The sequence below is a fragment of the Vidua chalybeata genome, chromosome 8 (genome assembly GCF_026979565.1).
Source record: "Vidua chalybeata isolate OUT-0048 chromosome 8, bVidCha1 merged haplotype, whole genome shotgun sequence".
In the NCBI taxonomy this organism is placed as follows: Eukaryota; Metazoa; Chordata; class Aves; order Passeriformes; family Viduidae; genus Vidua; species Vidua chalybeata.
Window position 1 is genome coordinate 30,558,257 of NC_071537.1, and position 24,533 is coordinate 30,582,789.

At 44.7% G+C, this 24,533-nt stretch overlaps 1 protein-coding gene across 18 annotated transcripts in view; it reads right to left on the reverse strand.

Moving 5' to 3' along the window:
* The window catches only part of PCDH15 (protocadherin related 15), a 332,931-nt gene that overhangs the window by 37,356 nt on the left and 271,042 nt on the right, over positions 1-24,533 (reverse strand). For all 18 annotated transcript variants that reach the window (XM_053948646.1, XM_053948647.1, XM_053948649.1 and 15 more), the window contains 3 exons: positions 16,350-16,477; positions 5,638-5,853; positions 1,650-1,738 (listed from right to left, as the gene is read on the reverse strand). In XM_053948646.1, coding sequence (XP_053804621.1) covers positions 1,650-1,738; positions 5,638-5,853; positions 16,350-16,477 — 433 coding nt within the window. The remainder of the gene's footprint in view (positions 1-1,649; positions 1,739-5,637; positions 5,854-16,349; positions 16,478-24,533) is intronic.

Below are 24,533 nucleotides of genomic sequence, written 5' to 3' on the forward strand. Positions count from 1 at the left end.
TATAAATTACTGCATTATTGAAGTGGCAAAACTACTTCGGTCTGAGATTCCAAATAATTTGTTTTCTCTTTGCCTGTGGTTGCACACACAAAAAAAAAATCACAAATTCTTATTTTGTTTTTATGGGCTGCACTAATTATTAAACCTGTATAAAAACAGGGAGAGGGCGATTTTTTAAATTTAGGAGAAAAACATGAGGAATTTGAAGAGAGTGGTGTAATAAATAGATTTCTCTGTGAAATAGACCTTTGTACACAGCTACAAAATTATTTTTGAGATACATGTTCTCTGAAAATATTTTCAGGAATTAATGGGCCAATTTTAAAATAAGTTGATGTAATTCTTCTGGTAAAGGCTGTCCTTAAAAAGCTCTTCTTAGAAGAGAAATTCTCCAGCTACACAGATCTGCCCATGGTGTTTGTGAAGGTAAAGACTTCCCAAGATGATTTGGAGAACTCAAAACCTGATAATATTGTGGGTTTTTAAAAAATTTGTACTCATTCCAAAGCTTTGTGCAATGTGAAATTCAGAATCACAGAAAGGTTTGGGTTAGAAGTGATCTCCAAGGCCACCAAGTCCAACCATCAACCACCACCATCCTGCTCACCACTAACCCATGTCCTCATCTGCCATTTCCACATGGTTTTGAACACTTCCAGGGATGGGGACTCAACACTTGCCTGGACAGTCCCTTCCAATGCTGAAACAACCCTGTCCATGAAGAAATTCTCCCTAAAATCCCATCTAAACCTCCCCTGGTGCAGCCTAAGGCTGTTTCCTCTCCTTCCTGTCCCTTGTTACCTGAGAAAAGAGCTTGACCCCACCTCAGTAGAGCCTCCTGTTAGGAAGTTATTCCTATTTCTATACAAGACCTCCTTTTAGGAAATGATTCCTATTTATAGACAATCCCTCCTTTCAGGAAGTTATTCCTGGTTCTAGGCAATACCTCATTTTAGGAAATTATTCCTATTTATAGGCAATCCCACCCTTCAGGAGGTTATTCCTGCTTCTAGGCAATCCCTCCTTCTAGGAAGTAATTCCTAAAAGTTATTCCTGGTTCCAGGAAGTGCATTCCCTGTGAGTTCAGCCTGAACAACTTTGTTGGTGGTTCTGACATTCAAATCTCTCAGAGCCAACACACACCTGGCCCAAAACAGAGGGAGAAAAGGGAAATGTATCCCAAATCTCCAGAAGCAAATCCATCAGAAATTTTTCCTAGCCCAGTGAAGATGTGAGGCACTCAGAGAATTTTCCAATGACTGGCTGGACACCAATCCCAAGGTATTTAAAATTCTATGGACAACAACAAGCAGGATGGACCAGACCTGTGGGAAGTGCCACTCATCACTGACTGAAATGACAAAAAAAAAAAAAAAAAAAAAGAAAAAAAAGGACAAAGATTGGTTATAGACTAGTTCCTACATCATTTTCTATCCCCTATTGGCTAATTCCATGACAGCAAGTAGAGAAAATTGTCTCTGTGTTACAAAAAGAAGCCAGAAGTGCAAACCTGACTCCTGGAAGCTGCTGCTGATGTGGTGCCTGGGGACTCTTATTGACCAGATAAAAAAACTTCCCTCATTCCCTGATCCATCCAACCCCAAAGCCAGGGAATTGTCTGACATTTGAAGAGGAAATAAATTGATTACCCAATGAGTTGGTCTTTGTTTTGCTCCACGAGGGTGGGAGGAACATTGGAAACAATCACTTGCATGTCCAACTGATTGACCACAGAGACCTGGGAAAGAAAAGAGGGAAATTCAATTGGCACTGCCAGGCACAGCCCCCTCCCATCTGACAGCAATGGAAAAATTCCTTTCCTGCCTCCACACCATGCCCTGATATTCACATTTCTCCTTTTAATTCCAAAGAGGAGAGCTGGGAAATCTTGCAGCCAAAGCCCATAAACATCAAAGATTTAACTGGAATTGTAATTCCAGGTCTGCATCAGAAAGATGGATTTTTAAGGTAGGGACAGCAAAAGCTGCTCTTAGTTTAGATTTGACTTAGAGAATCTCAGATCTCCCACGGGCTGTATTCAAAATTACTTCTGAGCATTTGGGTGGTTTGGATGCCAGGAAAATCCTCCCTTGGAGCCATGCAATGTACACCAAGGGAAATGGAAATACAGGATTAATTCCACAAAATCAATGCTACTTTGTTAGATAATCAGGAAGGAAATTGTTCATTTACATTGAAGCAATCAGTGAGAGGTTTTATTGTAATCTCCAATTGTTTTAGCTTCTCTCTCTATCGTAAAACTGCACATTTCACAACTGAGCTTTTTCCTTAAAAAAAAAAAAACAAAAGAAAAACAAAGGAGGAAAAAATACTTCTAATCCACTCAATACTTGTGTGCTTTGTTGGAATCAAATTAGATTTCAGTTTTCCACCGAAGTATGGAGTAACCTCAGAGCAAATATATGGCAATTATTGTTTTTTACTATGAACCCAACATCACTCCAATCCTGTGGAGGATTCTGGAGGAAAATTTGGAAAACTAGTCAAATGTCAAAGCTGATAAATTTAAAAATCAAGGGTTAGTCGATTCTAAAAGAAATAAACAAGCCCTGATTTTCCAAAGAGGAGCCCTGGAAGCACAGCAGCAGAAAAACCTAAATGTGCTTCCACATCAAACACTGATTCACCAGCTTTGAAGCTTAATTCAACTTTAAATATTTAAATGTTCTTGAAATGTCATCAGATTCCTTGATCAGCACATACAGGCTTCTGTGTAAGAAACACAGAATTATAATGAGCTTGAAATAAAAATCATGCAACGGAACTGGAAAGCAATGATTAATTTAATAGAATTAATTACATTAGCCAATTCAAGCAATCACTGTGCACCCAGGAGCTGAAAACAGCGTAAAGGCAACACCAAAAACAAAGGCAGTCATTCTTCTAATGTGGAAGAAATCACAATTATCATTACTTGTTCATGTACAAAACCAGGGATAAAGACACATTCATGACAAGTTATAGGAAACCAAGGCTGTTGGACAAAAATCAAGCAACATTTGAGGTTTCCATGGTAACATTAACTTGCTTGTTATCCCCATTTGTAAAGGCAGGCAAAGCAGAAAATTGTTGGTAACCTCTAGCCCATGAGTGATATCCCTTTGATCCCAAGCTTCGCTCATTAGGCACTTCCCAAGTTTTAAATCCAGCAAGGCAAAGCCTAAAAAGACTCTTGATTGTGATATAGCACCAATGGATTCCTGGGAGTAGCTGGGACCCGAATGAGGAGGGGCCTTGAAACCTCCTCAAACCCCAACAAACATTTGATTAAAGTTGAGATCTATGACATCATGAAGATGATATCCATGATCTCAAATAATGACGGTGAATATCCACTACCAACCTTTCCTCAGCACCTTTAGGTGCTTCCTTGCAGTAAACTAATTACATTTTAAAATGTAATTCTTGTATCTCTTTCATCTCACAGATGCTGAGAAGGAAAACTCCACCACATGGAAGCAAACTGTCAAGCCACAGGTGTCTGACTTGAGCCATCCTGGTGTCCTTCCCATGGATTGTCCCCACCAGTGTGAAGACCTTTGACCAGGGGATTTGGCAGATCCTGCTGCTTCCAGAGCTGTGCCAGGCTCTGGGGAAGCACCCTGGTCCCAGCTCTGGAGGACACTTTGCTCTGCTCAGCTTCTTCCCAGCATTGTCCCTCTGGTGATGACCCGCCTCTTCTCCCCAGACCTCCTCTCAGTGCAGTCCTATCTTCTTCCCCCATATCTTATTCATTTGCATGGGAGTAATTAAATTACTTTCTCTGTTCTCTGTGCATTTTATGAGCTGTTTTTGAAAGAAATAACATCTGAAAGCCTGAGCCCCTGACCCCACAGCAGGAAAATCCTGTTAAAATCATGGGAAAGGGTCTTAGTGTATGGATCACACTTGGTGCATAAAATCAGAGAATCCCAGAATGGCCTGGGGGAAGGGACCTCAGTCCATCCTGTTCCACCCCTGCCATGGGCAGGGACACCTTCCATTATCCCAGGCTGCTCCAAGCCCCAGTGTCCAGCCTAGCCTTGGGCATTGCCAGGGATCCAGGGGCAGCCACAGCTGCTCTGTGGCCTGTGCCAGGCCCTGCCCACCCTCCTAGGGAACAATTCCTAATTCCCAATATCCCATTCATCCCTGCCCTCTGGCAGTGGGAAGTCATTCCCTGTGTCCTAGCACTCCAGCCCTTGAAAATTGTCTCTTTGTATTTCTTGTCAGCTCCCTCAGGCCCTGCAAGGGCACAATTTGGTCACCCCAAAGCTTCTCCTCTCCAGGTGAACAATCCCAGCTCTCCCAGCCTTTCCTCCCAGCAGAACTGCTCCATCCCTCTGCTCATCCTGGTGCCTCCTCTGGACTCATTCCAACAGGTCCATGTGGCAGTGTTCTAGGTGGGATGGGGTCAGTCTGGAATTGTATCCTCCAAGTTTCCAGGCCTTGCTCAAAGCAACTGGGTGCACTGCTCATCACTCAGCCAGACATCAGAAAGAAATCTCTATAAATTAATGAGACATCTTTCACTTTCTAATGTTAATGTCGATTCCTTCTGGCTATATTTTAATGTCCCATTAGTGCCTAAATTACCTAAGAATGCCCCATCATTTTGGGAGGTCAAGCATGAGAGTGTCATCTTTTATGTTTACTTGGTGAACTCCTGCAGAACTCACCACACCAAGGATTCTGGCTCTCATCTGTATCCTTTGACACTGTTCCCATGAAGTAGATAATGCACTCCATCCCTTTCACATTATGCTAATATTGAGCCAGTCCATCAAATTTATAGGCTTTAAGGAAATTTAGCTTGGATGGTTTCAGTGCCTGGACTAAGTCAATGTTCTTTGAACAGCACAAAACAATGAGCCTGACACCTAAAGATGGTACCAGTTCTGAAATGCTGCTTTCTCAGGGACTGAAAAGTTTATTCTCATCCCAAAATTATTCCTTAACTTAAGCAACTAAGACAACTTGGACATGACCAGCAGGGACACAGAATCATAGAATCATGGAATGGTTTGGGTTGGAAGGGACCTTAAAGCCCATCCAGTGCCACCCCTGCCATGGGAAGGGACACTCCACCATCCCAGGCTGCTCCAAGCCCTGTCCAGCCTGGCCTTAGGCACTGCCAGGGATCCAGGGGCAGCCACAGCTGCTCTGGGCACCCTGTGCCAGGGCCTGCCCACCCTCCCAGGGAACAATTCCTTCCCAATATCCCATCCATCCCTGCCCTCTGGCAGTGGGAAGCCATTCGCCACTGTCCTGGCAGTAGTGGTCCTGGTCTAAAGTCTCTCTCCATGTTTCTTGTAGCTTTTTCAGGTCCTGGAACGCCTCAGTGAGGTCACCCCAGAGCTTCTTCTCTCCAGTTTGAGCAATCCCAGATGTCCCAATCTTTCCTCCCAGCAGAGCTGCTCAATCCCTCTGCTCATCCTCGTTCCTTCTCTGGACTCCCTCAAACATGTCAGAAAATCTTTTGGTTTAAAAAGCTAACAGCTTTATTCCAGTGCCTTCAAAAAATTAAGCTCAAGCACTTTATGGCTTTTCTGTAGGTCTGCCTGGAATTAAACTTTCCGCAGTGTTTGAATTTCCTCAGGAATTATTCCATAATAATAATCCCTGGCTGATACTTACAAGCACTTCTGCTTTGCTGCTCAGTCCTTTGCCGTAATCGTCAGTGGCAATGACCTGGAACTTGAAATAGGATCTCCTCATGTTTTTGAAGAGCATGGCAGTTTTGATCAGCCCCGTGTAAGCCTCGATCACAAAGCCTTCCTTGCCATCCTTGATGGGGGGAATGATGAGCCTGTATTGCATGGCACTGTAATTCCCAGTGTCCTTATCATCAGCCTAATGGGGAAAACGAAACAAGCAGAGGCAAACAAGGTAAATATGCATGGAAGGAGTCATTAACCTTGTCCTTTAAATAAAGTTACATCTTGGCCCAGCAAATTTCTGCCACTCTGACATTTAAAACATTAGATCCCAGAGCACAGATATGGCTGCTACTTTAAATGCTTCATTTAACTTTGCTGCACTCAGTTTTGCTTTTCCAGCAATTTCTTCCTCCTCTGTTGGCATTAAACTGCTCCAGAAGAAAGAAAGAAAAATTAAAAAGTAGAAAAACATAAGTTGACTTTCAAGTCTGCAACAATACCTAAGAACCGCTTAATTCTGAGAAACCTCCACTGCCACATTCTCATTGAAAAGGAATTATCAAAGAAAAAACCATCTCAGCAACTTGTGCACAAACTTGCATAAGAATGTCTTTCATATTAGAGATATTCTGATGGAGCCCAGGTATTTTTGGTGCAATCAAACAATTTTTTATTAAAATAAGGAAGGATTGAGTGGCATTGCTGCAGTGGTGCCCAGGGACCTGCTGGGCACTCCAGCTCAGGACACAGAGCTGCCCTGGCACCATTGCTGAACTGGATCAGGATGCAGAGCTGGCATCAACCAGGCAGCCCCAGGATTGTTATTCCACCTTCCCTGCTCCTGCCAACCCTGTGTAGCCCCATCCTGGCCTCTCCAGCCCCATTCCTTATGATCCTGTTCAACCTGTATCCAGAGGGAAGCGTTTCCAAGGACCCCCACAGAACTTTCCCGTGGCTCCTTCCAGGGATCAGCAAGGTGGGAGCTAATTAATGCCTGAGCACTCATTAGTCTTGGTCATGGCCTCAGCATCTGGGATACTTCAGGATCTATCAGCAGGTTTTTATGGAAATATTGGCACTGCTCCTGAGGCCTGTTGCTTAAGCTAATGCTGGAATAAAAACCAGCCTTAACTTTGAAAAGGTGCACATAAAATCCATGGAAAATCCATACTGTGCCATGACTTAAGAATGAAAAATAATAAGGGTTTGTGTCAGCATGAAGAGTTCATACAATCATGGAATACCCTGAGCTGGAAGGGATTCACAGGGATCACTGATCCAACCCCTGGCCCTGCACAGACCCCCCAACAATCCCACCCTCTGCACCCTTGGAGTGGTGTCCAAATGCTCCTGGAGCTCTGGCAGCCTCGGGGCTGTGCCCATTCCCTGGGGAGCCTGGGCAGTGCCAGCACCCTATGGGGGAAGAACCTTTCCCTGATCTCCAGCCTGACCCAGCTCCAGATGTTCCCTGGCGTCCTGTCCCTGTCCCAGAGGGCAGAGCTGTTTATGAGACACCACAACTACTAAAAGAGAATTATCTCTGCAAGGTCATTAGGCCTTCAGCAGGGGGCCATTAATCATCATTAATTGTTTCCTCACCAGCACTGAACAAGTTCTAGAGGGTGGAAATAGTCCCTTCTGGTTTTTTTTTTTTTTCATTTTCAGATAATTTTTCAGGGAATACCAGCACCAAATAAGCGATCCAGGTACTCAAAGCTGTGTATGCTCCATGCTACTCCATTCCTACCAGCCCAGATTCCCAGACAGAACCATCCAGCACTTAATGGATAATAGCAAGTTTCATTCAGAACAGCCCAAAAGACTAGCTCCTAGAATGACACTGGCTGTCACTCGTCATGGTCACACAAGTGGTTAAATTCCCACCCTCTCTCAATATTTTGTTTTCTTCTCAATTCACAAAGCTTCATTTGGCTTGACTACCAAAAGCATAAATATAAAATGTGTTAAGTTGTTTTTGTTCTCCAGCTCTGTAGTTCTTTTTAAGGCTTTTAAAACTGAGAATGCTGCCTCCTGGCTGAGCTCAAACTCCTTTATTAGCGATTTTAGGAAAGATGGGAAGGTTAAAAAGCTTTCTGAAATTTACTGTTCAGTCAAAAAAATAAAGATATCAGTGGGCTTTTCCAGAGCATTCCAGCTTTCCAACTGGCACGGGGAAATACAACCCCACAACATCCCAGAGCCAGCAGATGGGAGCTTGACAGGTAGAGAGTCAGGAAAATTGTTGGCTTTCCACATAAATAAATTGCTGAAGGAAGAAATGAATGTGAAAACACGCTGTGTCATAGAATCATGGAATTTTTAAGGTTGGAAAACATCTCCAAAATCACCCCAGGCAACCTTTGATCGTCACCTTGCCCATTAAACCACATTGTGCAATGCCACATCCACTCATTCCTTGAACACTTCCTGGGCTGGTGGCTCCACCATTCCCTGGGCAGGCCCCTTCCAATGCTCTGCCACTCCTTCATGAAGAAACAATTCCTAATATCCAACCTGAACTCAAGGAATTGGCTGGAGAGAAACACCAGGTTGATGTTTGGATGGTGAGAAACAAAGACAAAAATTAAAGCAGCACCTCAGCTGTACCTGGAGTGCCAGGACACAGGGAATGGGTTCCCACTGCCAGAGGGCAGGGGTGGATGGGATATTGAGAAGGAATTGTTCCCTGGGAGGGTGGGCAGACCCTGGCACAGGGTGCCCAGAGCAGCTGTGGCTGCCCCTGGATCCCTGGAAGTGTCCAAGGCCAGGCTGGATGTTGGGGCTTGGGGCAGCCTGGGATGGTGGAAGGTGCCCCTGTCCATGGCAGGGGGTTGGAATGGATGGGCTTTAAGGTCCCTTCCATCCAAAACCACTCTGGGATTCCAGGGCAAGTTCAGCTCATACAACACAGCTCAGGATAAAGCCATGACCAATCCAGAAAAGTTCTGCCTGGCCAAACCCTCTTGTTTATCCATACTTAGCTTTGCATGTTAGTAATGAAGCTGGAGGGGGGTGGGGGGAAGAAAAACAGAATTCCTGTAACCCCCCACGGCACATGAGGGATGCAGCAGCAGCCACAGGAGCAATGTCTGATCCAGCTCCTTTGGGGACATCTGTGAGTGAGACAGGTTTCCCATGGAGTGCCCAGTGAAGTCCAAAGGCTCCCTAGAGGTGTCCTGGAGAGGAGCATGATGCCCTTCCAATAAAAAGCCAATTTCTTTGTTAAAATGGATTTATGAGGTTGGTTCAGCTGGGTCAGAAGCCCATCATATTTTTAATATTGGCAAATTCTCTCTCAATAAAAGCTACGGCTTTTAATAGTCACTGCTTTCAATGACACCAGAAATCAATTTCACCTTCAGCATTTCACGCCTGGAGACGTGTGTGACTAAAAACAAACAAAATTTGGATCCAAATTAAAGTATTGATGCTGCAGGCACAGGCATTAAATGAAGTCAGGCCTTCTGCACAAAGCTCAGGGCACTGGAGCTCAGCACTAATGAGATGTTTTAAGTCTTGCAGCTGAGTTTAAGGCATTAAACTGCAGTGAAAGAGGCCTTTTGACATTTGAAGCTCATAGCTTGTAAAGTCCTGCAGAGTTCAGGTGCCTCGAGCTGGTGGACAGGCTCCGAGTTAATTGTCACCAGTTCTGAGAGCTGAGTGCCACCTCAGAGCCATCAGCAGCCTCAGCATCATCACAACTCAGGTTCTTTCCACATCCACCCAGAGATGAGCAAAGAGGTGCCAAGCAGGCTGGAAAAATGATCAGATTCCACCTTCAAATATTTAACTTAGTTTTTTGCATTCCCTCCTTTCTCTGCTCTTTGGATCCAACCTAAGGACACTGGGCTTGGCAGGACCAGCAGAGAGAGCTTGTGAGCTGCTCCCAGGAACATCCCAAACTTCTCTAATTCTAGGAAGGATGTTTGCTATTCCTGTAATTTGTCCTGAAGGTAAATATTTTTGACACTTCATTAGGAAGAGATCTATGACATCTCAAGAGTTGCATTATGACTGTCAAAGAAGAGAAAGAGCTGCACTTAATCTTAATATTCCAGCAGCATATCTGCCTTTTGTTCTGCACAAGAAATACAGATGTCTCTTAAATCCTGCTGTGATTGAGGGCTGATAAATATGGATGATCTCAGGAATTACCAGGACAAATTCCAGCCTCCTGTGATTGAGTGTAGGTGTGCCCACACAAAGGGAGTTGGGTCAGGATTGCTGCTGCTGCTGCCTCCAGCCCTTTCCCATCCCCTCCCACAGAGGAGGACGAGGCACAAATCCTGGGGTGCTCCCTGATCCCAGCACAAAAGCACTGAGGGTATTTTTACTCAGAGGGTGGGCAGGCTCTGGCACAGGGTGCTCAGAGAAGCTGTGGCTGCCCCTGCATCCCTGGAAGTACCCAAGGTCAGGTTGAACTCTGGGGCTTGGAGCAGCCTGGGACAGTGGAAGGTGTCCCTGCCCATGGCAGGGGTGGCCCTGGATGGGCTTTAAGGTCCCTTCCAACCCAAAGCATTCTGTTCTCTCAGTGATAAACCCGTTCTTTTTCTATCCTTTGCTAGAAGGCCCAACAAATGATGCCTTTAAAGCATAAATTAATTAATCTCTGGCAATGTGTGACTGCAAAGGACACCCAGGGAGGCTGGTAAACCCCACTCAGTGTGACAGCAGCACTCTGATCCTGTCACCAAAAATCACCAGTGGCATGTTTGGGATGAGCATAAAAATTATCAGTAACTCCTGAAGCTGCATAATCATTGATGATCCCAGTTTTTAGCATTATCAGCCTGAGCTAAATCTGGATTTGCTGCTCAGAGTGAAATGCAGTCTTTAATTTGAAATGCTTCCCACCTGCCTCACAGGGTCACCCTTAACCACAAGCCTGGGCTGCTAACAGGGCATGGAAAATGGCAGGATTGGGATTGGGCTGCCGAGGGTTTTTTTCCTCCCTTCCTAGCAGATGGCAGCTTCAATGTTCCCAATTAGTAGCTGGCACATAAAGCACATAAAGCAGCTTTTAGAACCAGACCGTTTTTGCCGGTAGGAATTTCCAGCTTGTTGCAGATTTCCAGTTCTGAAGGCACAGCTGCCACTGGCCTGTTTTAGGGGAGGTTTCACTGGGTGTTCTACAGACACCTAAGCCTGGAAATTTGGGGTAGTCATTGCAGTTTTCCTTTATTTCCTGTATTTCTTCACTTCCATGCTCTTTTACACCCTCATCTGGCTCAAGTCCTTTGGAACTCCTGCTCCTCACCTTGGTTTGCCACTGGCTGCCTCAGGAATTTGTACCCTTGATTTTTTTAAAATTTATATTCATATTAAATTTATATTTAACATAAAATATACCATATATAATACATCAACATATAATATATCAATATATCTACATTATAGTATAATAATGGTTATTTTAATATATTCATTAATATTGATATTTATATTAATATTGCTTTGAATTTATGTATCCCTATATCACTGATACTGATCACTGCCCAGCCCACTCCCAGTACCCCCAGTACCAGGAATTTTCTGAGAAACACAGGTAGGAAGAAACCAGGTGAATGGGAATTGCTCACTTTGTCCTCCAGTGGTGGCTAAAAACCTCCCAGGTGCCAAAGGAAACAGGGATTGCTTTTGGCAGGCTGTCTCATGGGAAAAGGTGTTGAACAAGAGGGGTTCCCAAAGCTGGGTTTTGAAACAAATAATTGGAAAAATTGATTTTATTGTCATTTTTCTTCAGCCAAAAGCAGTTAGTGCTTGATAGAATAACTTTGTGTGTGAGAGAGAGGAAGTAAAAGCCATACACATGGATTTCCTCTATGGGATGGGAATGATCCAGACACACTCCCCCAACTCCCAGCGCCCGTAGGAGCCTTTACTCAGGAAGGCACATACAGGACCAACAGTCTTCAAAATGCCCTCATATAACAAAGAAATTGGAATTATCTTCAATTACACGGGAAAAAAACCCAAAGGGTAGGGAAATCTCTGATGTGCCACAGGGAAATAATAGGAAAGTAAGAGATCTTAGAGTAAAAAGTTCAGGAAGCCAACATAAAAAGCAGGAATATGATTTTTGAAGGAAAAATGCCTGGCATTCCTGTAATACTTGTCTTAGTAGGGCACACAGCTTTTTGGGGGGCCAGATGTTCCAGCAGCTGGAGGCTGCAATGTTGTCACTGCAATGAGCTTTCAGAGGAGATTTTTACTCCTACCAAGAATCTTTTCTCCCTACTCTGGGATCCATAAATCACATTTTAAGGAAGAAAAGGTTGTGACTGGCAAAGCAGTTGAGTTTTGTGCATGAGTTGTGCAACAGCCAAAGGAGGGTTGAGCCAAATGTTATCCTGAAAACTCTCCTGGGTGCCCAAGGTGGAATCCCTGGAATTGCAGGACCTGACACGCTGAAGATTCCCTTGTCATCCCAAGGAAAAGGAAATATCAAAAGAAATCTACAGGTTATAGGCACAGATAGAAAAAAAAATTGGAGAGTCAATAACAGATCTGTGAAAAAAAAAAAGCAATTTTGGTATTCTCTCCCTATCCAGGAATTTTAACTGTTTCTTTTATCATTTTTTTAGCTTATTATGGGATTACTAAGATGCTTTTGAGGTGAAGAAAAGAGGAATTCCTGCTCCCCTGTGTGTCCTCAGGGCCAGAATCTGCAGCCTAAAATGGCTTTGGTTTATTTTGCTGTCTTCTGTTGAGATATTCCAACATATTCAATATTCAAGCATATTCAATATCCAAGCATATTCAATATTCAATAAAGGATATTCAAAGAGAATAAAGGATAAAGTTCCATGAAAAATCTGATCAGAAAGGGGCAAAGAGCATAGGAAAGGGCTGGAATGAAAGTAAGAAACAAAGCATTTCCATCAAATACAGCCAATTCCAGAGCCTTGGATTCACTGGCATTATTTAGGCAAGATTCTTTCCCTGCAAACATTTTCAGGACAAAAACACCTTTATAAACTGAGCAGGAATTCAGACAATTCTCTTTCTTCACTAGAATTAGGACCTCTGATATTTCTTCATTTAAATCTGTAATAATTCAATAATTTAATAAAGGAAGAAAAGCAGAGGTTAATACTGCTAATATTTAAAAAGCAAGAGCTATTAACATTCCATTATAGGGAAAAGCTAATTCCTGCTGGTAATTTCCCTAAAGATTCTTTTGTGGGTTTGTTTCCTGGAGCAGACTGAAAATATTGTATTTGGGGCTTAAGGAAGCTTGGCTGGAATTCTGAGGGGGAACAACAGGAGTTCCATGAAAATACCAGTGAAAAACAAAATAATTCTAACACAAGGAAACACAAAGCAAAGATCAAGGCACAGAATTCATAATTAGAGGCTATGCATGTTACATCTGGTTTTAATTAGTATATTCCTAATGAAAAATACAAAAAGGTCTTTAATTAAGGAAATGGGGTCTCAAATGCATTGGAAATTCTGGGTAAAAATGGGAATTGCAGAGAAGGGGAATTCAAGCAGCCAGGAGCAAATCCTTTGCTAAAAAATGCCATTTTATTTAAACTTATCCCTTTTTTTTTTGGAGCATCAGTAACTCCCAGGTTTCAGAGGCCACTGCTTATAATCCAATCAGACCCATAGAGAATAATTTATGTGGTTTATCACTCCCCAAATTAATTCTGATTAAAAATGATTTTTGGAGAATGATTTGTGGTATTCTGCTGAGCTTAAGCATCCTTTTTATCTACTTAGAGGAATCTTACTATGAATCTGGAGCAAAGCAGCTCATTATCCTCCTTGACAAGGCTTTTATACTCAAATGAATGTATTTAAGAGGATGCTGCTGACAGCAAACCCAATGACCTTAGAGAGTTGGGAGAAACTCCATAGGATTGGCCTTGGTACATATCAACTGTTTGGACGATGAGAGAAGTTTTTACCCAACATTTTATTGGTCTCTTTGTTTCTAAATTCAATTTGTGTGGAAGATTATGGACTCAGGATTAGTTTTCTTCTCTCCCTATTTTTTTTAATTTTAATTTTAGTGTTTGATTATTTTTATTATTTGTGAAATTTTGTTCAAGGCAGAGTACAGCACGGCTGAAGCAACCAAAGGCAAGCATCTGAGTGTTCAGTGGTGTATTTGTGACCAATTGATCCAAAACTGACCTACATCAACTGCTCTATTAATAATTAAAGACTACAGTCTCCTTAATCATCCCCATAAGTTATTATGCCTTGTTAAAGAAGAACTAAACTACAGGAATTTTGGGTTGTTTTTGGAAGTTCTAGTTTTGCATCGACTCATTTGAAATGCTGGGAGAGTTGGGATTGGCAAGCCTGGACAAGAGAAGCCCTGCGAAGACTTTGGAGCGCCTTCCAGAGCCTAAAGGGGCTCCAGGAGAGCTGGAGAGGGACTGGGGACAAGGGATGGAGGGACAGGACACAGGGAATGGCTTCCACTGCCAGAGGGCAGGGATGGATGGGATTTTGGGAAGGAATTGTTCCCTGGGAGAGCGGGCAGGCCCTGGCACAGGGTGCCCAGAGAATCTGTGGCTGCCCCTGGATCCCTGGCAGTGCCCAAGGCCAGGTTGGACAGGGCCTGGAGCAGCCTGGGATGGTGGAAGGTGTCCCTGCCATGGCAGGGAGTGGCACTGGATGGGATTTAAGGTCCCCTCCCACCCAAACCATTCTGGGATTCTCTGATTCCAATATCCCATGTTTGAGGCTCATCAAGGCTGTTAGTGCCAGCAATAATAAGAAGATACTGAGAAAATCACTGTCTTCTCAAAATCACTCAGATGATGTGAAAGAAACTGAGCAACTGTCAATGAATGCAGAAGATGAAAGCAAATGCATTAAAAACACCTCCTAAGAACCTGAATTTCCCCCTGGAATCCAAACCTGAATAATTTCTACAGTGCAAGCGCTGTATGTACTTTATTAATGTTCTCCTAAATTTCAACTTGGAAAGCTTCTCATTTCATTCTACTCCTCAAGAAGAGACATTCATTCGATTAATTATTCTTAAACCAGGCTGGAATGGGGATTGTGTTTAACTAACAGAGCAATTACTTTTGCTTTCTAAAGGCCAGGAAAAAAGGTAATGAGCACTGACTGCTGCAAATACTCAGTGCTACAACAATAAATTCCAGCCTGATCCTCTGCAACAAGAGCATTTCTTAATTATTTCTAATTTTACTTTCACTAAACACAAAATTATGTTTAACGCCATCCACTAATACCAACTCCTGGCTTAGGCCTCATTCCATTTTGTGCCAGCAAAACCAGGGAGGATTGGAACAGAAAAAGCTTAAAGACACATAATTGACATTTCTTTTGCTCCTCCTTTGTGAACTGATCACCTGTTTTGAGTCAAATGTTTCTAAAGGGCAAAAGCAGATTCCCCTTGTCACCCCCAAATTTCCATTAGCATTTCTCCACCCATTTCTTATCCCCCTGACTGACACACAAATACCTGTGCCTAAGAAATCCTCTTGGAAAACCAGGAAGGATTTCACAGGCTGTCCATATTTCGTGGCATGACTCCAAATGTGTTTTGACATTTGTGCATCATGTTTCATTTGCTTTCAGATGGAGCAAAAATGTTCCTTTCCCTAAATTACTTTGCCTTCCAGATTTTTTTATTTACTCCAGTGCCTCTGTCCTGTTATCTGCTCTCTACAATTCCCTGGAAGGAGGATGAAGCCAGGTGGGGATGAGTCAAGGGACAGGAGGAGCAGAAATGGCCTTGAGTTGTTCCAGAGGAGGTTTGGATTGCATAATTGGAAGAATTTCTTCTGAGAAAGGGTGGTTAAGCATTAACCAGGTCAGTGGTAGAGTCACCATCCCTGGAAGTGTCCCAAAATGTGTGGAAGTGGTGCTTGGGGACATTTTTGGTGGTGACCACAGTGGTGCTGATGGATGGTTGGACTTGATGATCTTAAAAGTCTTTTTCAACCTTAACAATTTTGTGATTCTTCAGGAGTTCTAAAGTTCATGGATTTGCCACAATTCTTGGATTTGTCACCATTTTTGGATTCGTAATTTTGACAAAGTAGAAGCTTCTCAATTCCCCACTTCTCTGCCATTTCTGGGCTTATTTTGGGAAGGACTCTCATGAAACCAACCAAAAAAAACCCCAGCTAGGAACAACTTTATTAAGCTCTGACCCTTTTACCATTCCTGGTGCTCTAAACACATCATCATTTATTTGTTTTATTAAAAGAAAGAGCTTTTACTCTTGGCTATTAATATCTGATGTGAATTGTAGTCTGTATATTATATTTCCATTAATTTTCTCTCTTAAAAAAAAAAAAACAAACAAAAACCAGAAAAAAACAACCCCATAGATGGTTAATTTTATGCCCACTTTTCTCCCACTGCAAACCTAAAGTTGCTGGATTTCCCCTTTAAAACCTAGGTAGCACCAAAATACAAAAAACTTCAGGTGAAAACTAGCATTGAACATAAACCAAATATTTAAATACTAAGGAGCTAAAATGAGAGCTACAAACTGGCATGAGACACAAGCACCTAAAACTGAGTACAAACAAAACCTGGGTTTTAACTCAAAATCATCCTTGTGCCTACATCAATCATCAAGCAGCTTTAGAAGATGCAAATTTCAAAATTTCCTGTAAAAAAATCAAACCAGTGAGTACAAATTTTCCCTCTGTAAGTGAAGGTTATTACAAAAAACTTCAGCCTTACCTTCACTTTAAGCACAGAAGAAAACATTCTGGCATCTTCAGACACCCCTCCAATGTACATTTTTTTGGAAAAAACAGGTGCATGGTCATTTTCATCCTTCACCTCAATAAAGACCTTGGCTGTATTACCTAAAAGAGGGAAGGAAAAGGGAAAAGAGAATATTTTGTAATAATTTTTAACATCTCCTGGCATTCATGCATTTACAACTCAGGGAGATCATGTAAAATGAGCGTAGGAATAATAAACAAAAAACAACCCCCTGAGACAGCATAGAATACCAAAATTGGATAATCCCAGAGTCACTGAGGCTGGAAAATCCCTCCCAGCCCATGGAGTCCCAGCTGTGCCCAGTGCCCACCTTGTCCCCAGCCCAGAGCACTGAGTGCCACCTCCAGCCCTTCCTGGGACACCTCCAGGGATGGGCACTCCAAAGCTCCCTGGGCAGCCCCTGCCAAGGCCTGAGCACCCTTTGCATGCAGAAATTCCTGCTGCTGTCCAAGCTGAGCCTCCCCTGGCACAGCTTGAGGCCGTTTCCCCTTGGCCTGTCCCTGTTCCCTGGCAGCAGAGCCCGATCCCCCCTGGCTGTCCCCTCCTGGCAGGAGTTGTGCAGAGCCACAAGGTCCCCCCTGAGCCTCCTTTTCCCCAGGCTGAGCCCCTTTCCAACTCCCTCAGCTGCTCCTGGAGCTCCAGCCCCTTCCCCAGCTCTGTTTAGGGATCCATACCACACCTTAATTCCGAGGCTTTTGATCCCATTAAATATGCACAGGTGTCACAAAGAGGTAATGAAGAGGTGTCACAAAGAGCTCACTAACAGCAGCTCTGCACCCTGCTTTATCTATTTTAATTATTCCTAATGCCATGCAAATACTTAACAGCTGATTCAGTCCTGGTCTCTGTAAACTCATAAATGGTCACACAGAGTCCTGGCTCAGCAGCCTCAACACTTAATTAATTTCCTGTGTTAATTGAAAGCATCCCCAAGCCTGTTCTCCCCCCAAACCTACCCTGGCCCAGGGGACCTCCACCAGCACTGCCTCACCTGAGAGGTTCAAAACCCCACTGTTAATTTGGTTTTATTAAAGAGTTTCTGCTCCAGCCCATTGAGCAATAAACAGCTCCATCCTTCTGCAAGGGGAAAAACATCCAGCAAAAACCATGGACCTGGTGCCAAACAGATTCCACTGTGCAGTAATCTCCACCAACATCTGCTTCCCTCTTTCAGAATTGTATCATCCAGAAAGATTGCTGGAAATTATGATATCCAGTTCATTAAAACCACATTTGCAAGTGATAAATTGCCTCCTTTCTGAGCTGGTCTTCCCAGCTCCTTTCAGTGCCAGGATAATTTCAGTGTTGCACAGGCGCCACTGATCTGAGCTACTTGTACAATGCAGGCTCTTTAGAAAAGGCTTAGGAGCTGTATGTTTAGGAGAGGAAAACATTAAACCACAGACTATTTCTGAAATGGCCAAAGTCATATTCTGCCTATCTGATGGTCCAGCTGATGGGAAACAAATTATGGCTTCATAAATGGAAGTGAAATCTGAAAAAAAACCCCAAATATTTAAAATGCTGTCCCTGGGCCAGCAGAGGGTCCAGGGGGACACCGAGCTGTCCCTGGGCCAGCAGAGGGTCCTGGGGCCAAGGAGGCCAATGGGACCCTGGGGCAGCAGGAGAGCATTGGCAGCAGGTCAGGGAGGGATCCTGGCCCTGTGGGCAGCCCTGGAGGCACCTCTGGAGTGCTGTGTCCAGCTCTGGAGCCTCAGCAGAGCAGGGCCAGGAGCTGCTGGAGCTGAGCAAGGGCCTGGAGCATCTGGGTGCCCAGGAAAGGCTGAGGGAGCTGGGGCTGCTCAGCCTGGAGAGGAGCCCCAGCTGAGAGGGGCCCTCAGGCCTGGCTGTCCCTGTGTGCAGGGAGGGGCAGAGCAGGGCCCAGGCTCTGCTCCGGGGCCCAGCAATGGCACCAGAGCCACGGGCAGGGCCTGAGCCCAGCAATTCCCCCTGCACAGGAGGCACAACTTCTTCCCTGGGCAGTGCCCAGCCCTGAGCACATTGTGCACAGAGCCTGGGGGCTCTCCTCCCTGGGGCTGGGGCAGAGCTGTGTGCACACAATGCTGTGCCCTGTGCTCTGGGATGGCCCTGCTGGAGCAGGGAGGTGCCACCAGTGCCCACTGAGCTCCCTCAGCCTCAGCCAGTCTGTGGGGTTTTTCAGTGTGGAGAGAAAGGGAAAAAAGAAAGGAAACAAAGGAAAGGAAATTACATTACTTGTCAAATCTCTGTCTTAAACCTGATCCTAAATATCTCTGGCTACAATACCAAACTATGGTAGGAAAATGAGCTTCCCAGGCAGACTTTCCCACTGCAGCTCCACCCTTCAGGGAAGAAGGTGGCATTAAATGCAGGATTATGTGTGGAAGTGCCCTTGCCCTGCTGAGCCTATAACCAGTACTATAACTGGTTGCCACCTGTTTGGTGTTCCCACCTGTTCCCTGTTTGGAGGGAAGATCCTGATTTTATCTGTGCAGGTGGGAGCAGGTGTTGGCTCTCCTGCACTGGTTCTCTCTAATTCAAATTAAACATCATTTGCATATTGCTCACTTTCGTCGTGTCATTTTGGGTGAGGTGGCTGAGCCTTGTGCAAAGTTTGCCTTGCAATTTGCTCAACTCGCCATTTGTTTAATTTGCTGGCAGTTCTCTGAGCTGCCAAAACGCTGATTTGTTTAGCAAAGGGTGAATGCTTTGAGAATGGAGAAATGGAAGTTATTACATTAAGCACAAAGCAAATTAAATACCGTGTATATCCACAGGCCAACATTAGGACTGTCACCAGTGAATATGTACCTGCATTTCAGCTTCCTGCCTGCTTTCTGGCACTGTCCTTCATTCTAGCAGATGGAGTGGAATGTGGCATCTGTGAGCTCCTCCCTATCCCATCTTTGGACCCAGTTCCACAGCTGGCTGCAGGAAAGGGTTCTCCACCAGCTACAGAAGTTGCCTTACCCTCACAGCGGAATTCTCACTAAAATCCCTCAGCAGCAGCTGTGCCATGTGGGAAGGTCATGCCAGACCCTTTCTGATTGGGACCTTCCCTCTGCTTGTTTCAGGAATATTCCCTGCACAGGGGCTCTGGTGCTCCCAAATCTATCACTCCTGCACCCCCAGCCTGATGGAAAAGGCCACCAATGAAGTGCACTCTTAGAAAGTCTGGACTAGACTCTGTCATTAGACTCCTCTTTCCTTCATATTCCAAATTTTTAACTGCTTTTCTGAATGCTGGGTGTGGCGTGAACCCTCTTTGTGAGGACAGTGATCATCACAGGCTGTCAGTATTCACATTCACCTTCTAGAGGGGAAATTTGTACACCCATGTATGTAAAACCTCCCATCTTTGGTGTTCTAAGTCTGGAATCCAGCTCCAGTTATTCTTTTTCTTCATGGATTCCAGAAGTTGAAAGCAGGATTTACTCCTTGTTGGTAATTCTTGTGAGACCTCCCAGAATCCAAATATAAAATCTTATTACTGTGCTGCTCAAGGAGCTGGCCAGGTGAAAGAACTAAAAGCATCTTTCCCTGGCCAAAGCAGCACAGGCTGCCAAGGTGGCCAAAAAGAGCCAAGAAAATTGATTTCAGTAGTACCTCAGTCTCCTACAAGGTTCCTTTTTCCTCCAGCCCTGTGAAAATGAGCTGCAGTGCACAGAAAATACAGAACTGCAGCTGCTTCTAAGTCACCCTCAGCTTATAGGAACCAGCTAAATAATCACTGCCAAGACTTTTGGAATTTTCAGCTTCTGTGGTTTGCTTAAGGGGAGTGAAAACACCTTGAAATCTGCTCTAAAGCAAAGCTGAGGAACCTCTGAAACACCTAAAATGAGTTGACCATGAATAAGTAACACAGAAAACAAGTCCAACAAAAACTCCTGGGTCACCAGGGTATACTAGCATTTCATTCCCACAAGTTTTTCCTGAACATCCTTGTTGAAAGCTCTTTTCCAGTCTCGCCATCTAAAAATGTGATAGATCCACGTGAGCCTGTAGTTTCTTGCCAGGCTGCAGAAATGAAGCTGAACTAAAGCAATGATTTTTGGACACTGGGACAGCATCAAGGATGCTTTGAGTGTTCCCAGGTGAGTTTACTCAGTGCTTTCACCAGCAGCACTGCACTTGCCTTCTGCAACATTCCAACCCAGCCATGGATACAGCTGCTCTTCAGGCATGGATAATTCTCACATAAATCCCTGCATCTCCAAAAGCAATTCTGCAGGAGGTGACAGCAGATTTCAAAGAACCTTTCCAAAGTTCATCTGAATCCAGCTGGGAGGGAGAATTGTAATTTGCCAGGGTTTAGGAGCACTTTGCTTTACTCTTGCCTTACAAGTGCGTGGAGCAGGCTCTGTGCTTTGGCAGGTGAGCTGTGCTGAACTGCAGCTGGGTTCCAGCTCACATTCCTGCATTTGGCAGAACCAAGTAGGAATCAGCACTGAATATTTTCAGTGGCATTTAGATCCAAATGAGCCCATAAAGCCTGAAGAAGATCACCATGTGCTGTCACTGCTCGAGAGAGTGCAAAAAGAAGCAAACAGCAACATGTTTGGAGCAGAACAGACCCAAGGTCTGATTTAAATCCATATAAAATCTCCTTTTCTAACAAATAATGACCTGAGTGGGAGATCAGGTTTTGTGCAGCCTCTCTAAAATGCACTGCTTTGCTGCCCAAAGAAATTGGAAGTTTGTCCCGAGCTCCTCCAGAGCTGTGAGGCAGCAGGATCAGCTCTCCAGGCTCTGCTTGTGTTGAGTCCATCTGTCACAACCCCTGGATTTGGGAGCTGCCAGAGCAGCCAACTTATAAAGCACTGCCAGCACCAACTTTTGCAACTAAAAACATAAGGCTGCTTTACTGTTACATCAACACCACAGGGACACAGAATTCATGATCATATTTAATGCAGTGGAATCATCATTCCCAATTACTGTGGAGCAGCTGCAGAATTTTAGTCGTAAAACTCCCATTTCCACTTTATTCCCAAAGGGTTTTTTGGGTTTAGAAAAGCAAAAACTAAAGGAGACAGGACTGTTGCCTTACCCCCAACCCCCAGAGCAAAGCCCTGCTCACAGATGGGTTCAGCAGAGTCAGGACAGTGTCTTTGTACCAGCCCTGAGGGTGCCAAAGATGACAAACAGTTCTACCTGACTCTGGATAAAACATGGAAATAATCAGTGGAAGGATGATTTTGTTTTCAAATCTTCTGACAAAGATAAAAACTGTGTCTAACACGGTCCTGTCATAGAAACATCCAAGACCATGAGTATGACCTGTGACCAATCTCCACCTTGTCATCCAGTCAATTAATTCCTTTTAAATACAAGAAAAGCCGCCATGGGGTTCTGTCATTATCTTTGTACCTCTAGGAATGTGAAATCACAGAATCCCAGCATGGTTTGGGTTGGAAGGGACCTTAAAGCCCATCCAGACCCACCTCTGCCATGGGCAGGGACACCTTCCACTGTCCCAGGCTGCTCCAAGCCCTGTCCAACCTGGCCTTGGACAACTCCAGGGATCCAGGGGCAGCCCCAGCTTCTCTGGACATGCCCAGCAATGCTTTGGTTCTACAACTGGGACCAAGCTGAACTCAGAGGTAAAAGCCTTTCTGTGTCCCTCCTTGTCCATCCTGCTCCAATGCTCTTTGTCCCTGTATTGAGGCAGCACTTTCTCTTTGCTGCTCCCTCTGCTTCCACACAAATCATTCTGCTCCTCCTACCCCTTACATTCTTACCTCAAGGAGCATCAAGTCCAGCTCCTGGCCCTGCACAGGACAGCCCCAAAAATCCCACCCTGTGCCAGAGAGCATTGTCCAAACTCCATTAATATTGAAGGTCCTTCAGGGTTCAGCATCATCAGAATCCTCAAGAAGAACTCCAAGCTCTTTAACGCATCCTCATCATCCAACCTAGATCACCTTTCACTCAAATGAAGTAAAACAACACAGCAATTTCATGTCATGATGTTTCAGTTAAAGTAACTCCTTTAATGAGTTGGACTCTGCTAAAAACAAGAATGTAACTTTGCATGATTTAGCATCATCTATGAAATCGCCAGTTTAAGTTACCAATTTGATGTTCTTATACTCCAAAGGACGTCTCAATTTACTTTCCTCATATATTTATTCAATTATTGCCACGCTATCACCTGGCACCATCACTGCAGAAGCTCAGTTACACTGAACGCTCTTTCACTTTTCCCCTGCACAGATGAAACCTCCAGCTCCTACTTCTCTATAATTATTTCCTATAATACCATGACTGAAAACAATTTGGTACCCAGCTTCTGAGCTTTGTGACATTCAGCCTTGTGTGGTGCCTGAGCAATTTGTCAGGGCTGTGTTATTCACAGAATCCCAGGGTCACTGAGGCTGGAAAATCCCTCCCAGCCCATGGAGTCCCAGCTGTGCCCAGTGCCCACCTTGTCCCCAGCCCAGAGCACCGAGTGCCACCTCCAGCCCTTCCTGGGACACCTCCAGGGATGGGCACTCCAAAGCTCCCTGGGCAGCCCCTGCCAAGGCCTGAGCACCCTTTGCATGCAGAAATTCCTGCTGCTGTCCAAGCTGAGCCTCCCCTGGCACAGCTTGAGGCCGTTTCCCCTTGGCCTGTCCCTGTTCCCTGGCAGCAGAGCCCGACCCCCCCTGGCTGTCCCCTCCTGGCAGGAGTTGTGCAGAGCCACAAGGTCCCCCCTGAGCCTCCTTTTCAGGCTGAGCCCCTTCCCAGCTCCCTCAGCCACTCCTGGGGCTCCAGCCCCTTCCCCAGCTCCATTCCCTTCTCTGGCCACACTCAATGTGTGTCATGAAGTGAGGGGCCCAGAAATTCCACCAATTCAGGGGTTTCCAAGACCAGAACTAGCAGCAGATCACTGCCACTCGGTGTCACAGCTAATTAATTCAGTGTTGCATAATCCCAGGGCTGTACATTCTAAGTCACCCAGCTCCAAAGTGGTTCATCAGTTCAACCTCAGCAAAGCCCACAGTGATGTGTTAATTGTGCCCCATCTCCTCCCACTGCAGCTCATCAATTCAGTGCCCTGAAACTCAGACGTACTGTTTAACCTGATTAAAATTCCTCAAAAATAAACAAAGTGCCAAGACAATGGAAAGGAATTAATTGTATAAATGCAGGAATCAAACCCAGTTATCAAGGGATCTCCATTACAAAATCATAAGTTATTCAGCTGGCCAGACACTACTAAAGTATTTTAAATATATATTTATCAAATTCTTTAGCCATCCCTGCAGCACAGTGTATATTCTAAGGAATTTATGTGTTGTGTTCTTGTGCAAAGGCACCCAGCTTGTGTTCCTTTAAGCTGGCCTGAAGTCAAACCCCAGTCATTATCAAGCAGTCCTGAATAAAGTAATTCAGCCATCACTTTTTGTGGAACTGCTGCTCAGTTGGGACAGCTGCTCTAGTGCAGTGTCAGTCAAAAGAGGGAATGGAGGGAAGGACCTGCTGACTGCCTCGTGTCTTCAGCCACATCAGGAAGGTTTGGAGAAGGCTGTGTGCTGCATGGAAGCCTGATCTGCTTGCTGGGTATTCCTTGGCTGTATTTTTATGGATATAACCTTACCTGGATTTTTCCTAGGCACAGGGAGAAGCAGGCAGCTCTGCCTATCTGTTCCCTGGCAGGTACATCCTTGATGGTAGCTAAACCTGCACAGGATCTCACCCTGCTCTTAACAAAGCCAAGCTCCTGACCACTGATTAACCCTGATGTGTCACACTCCACACACTCAATTCTTACTCAAGGAATAAGAAATATCTGGGATAATCCAGGCTCAAAATCCCAGAATCTCCTGCTGGTTCTGTGGGTAGCATTGGAAAGAAACCCTGGTGAAGATATTGGAACTGCCACCCCTCTACAGTGTCTCAGGCCATCCCCAAGATTTATGGCATGTTCCCAAATATTTGAGCACCTTCAACTAACACAGAATCCCAGAATCTCAGCGTGGTTTGGGTTGCAAGGGATCTCAAAACCCATCTAGTTCCACCCCTTGCCATGGGCAGGGACACCTAACACTATCCCAGGATGCTCCAAGCCCCATCCCACCTGGCCTTGGCCATTTCCAGGGATCCAGGGGCAGCCACAGCTTCTCTGGGCAAGTCAGGCTGAGAGATACAAAAATGCACCATGGGCTGTGATCC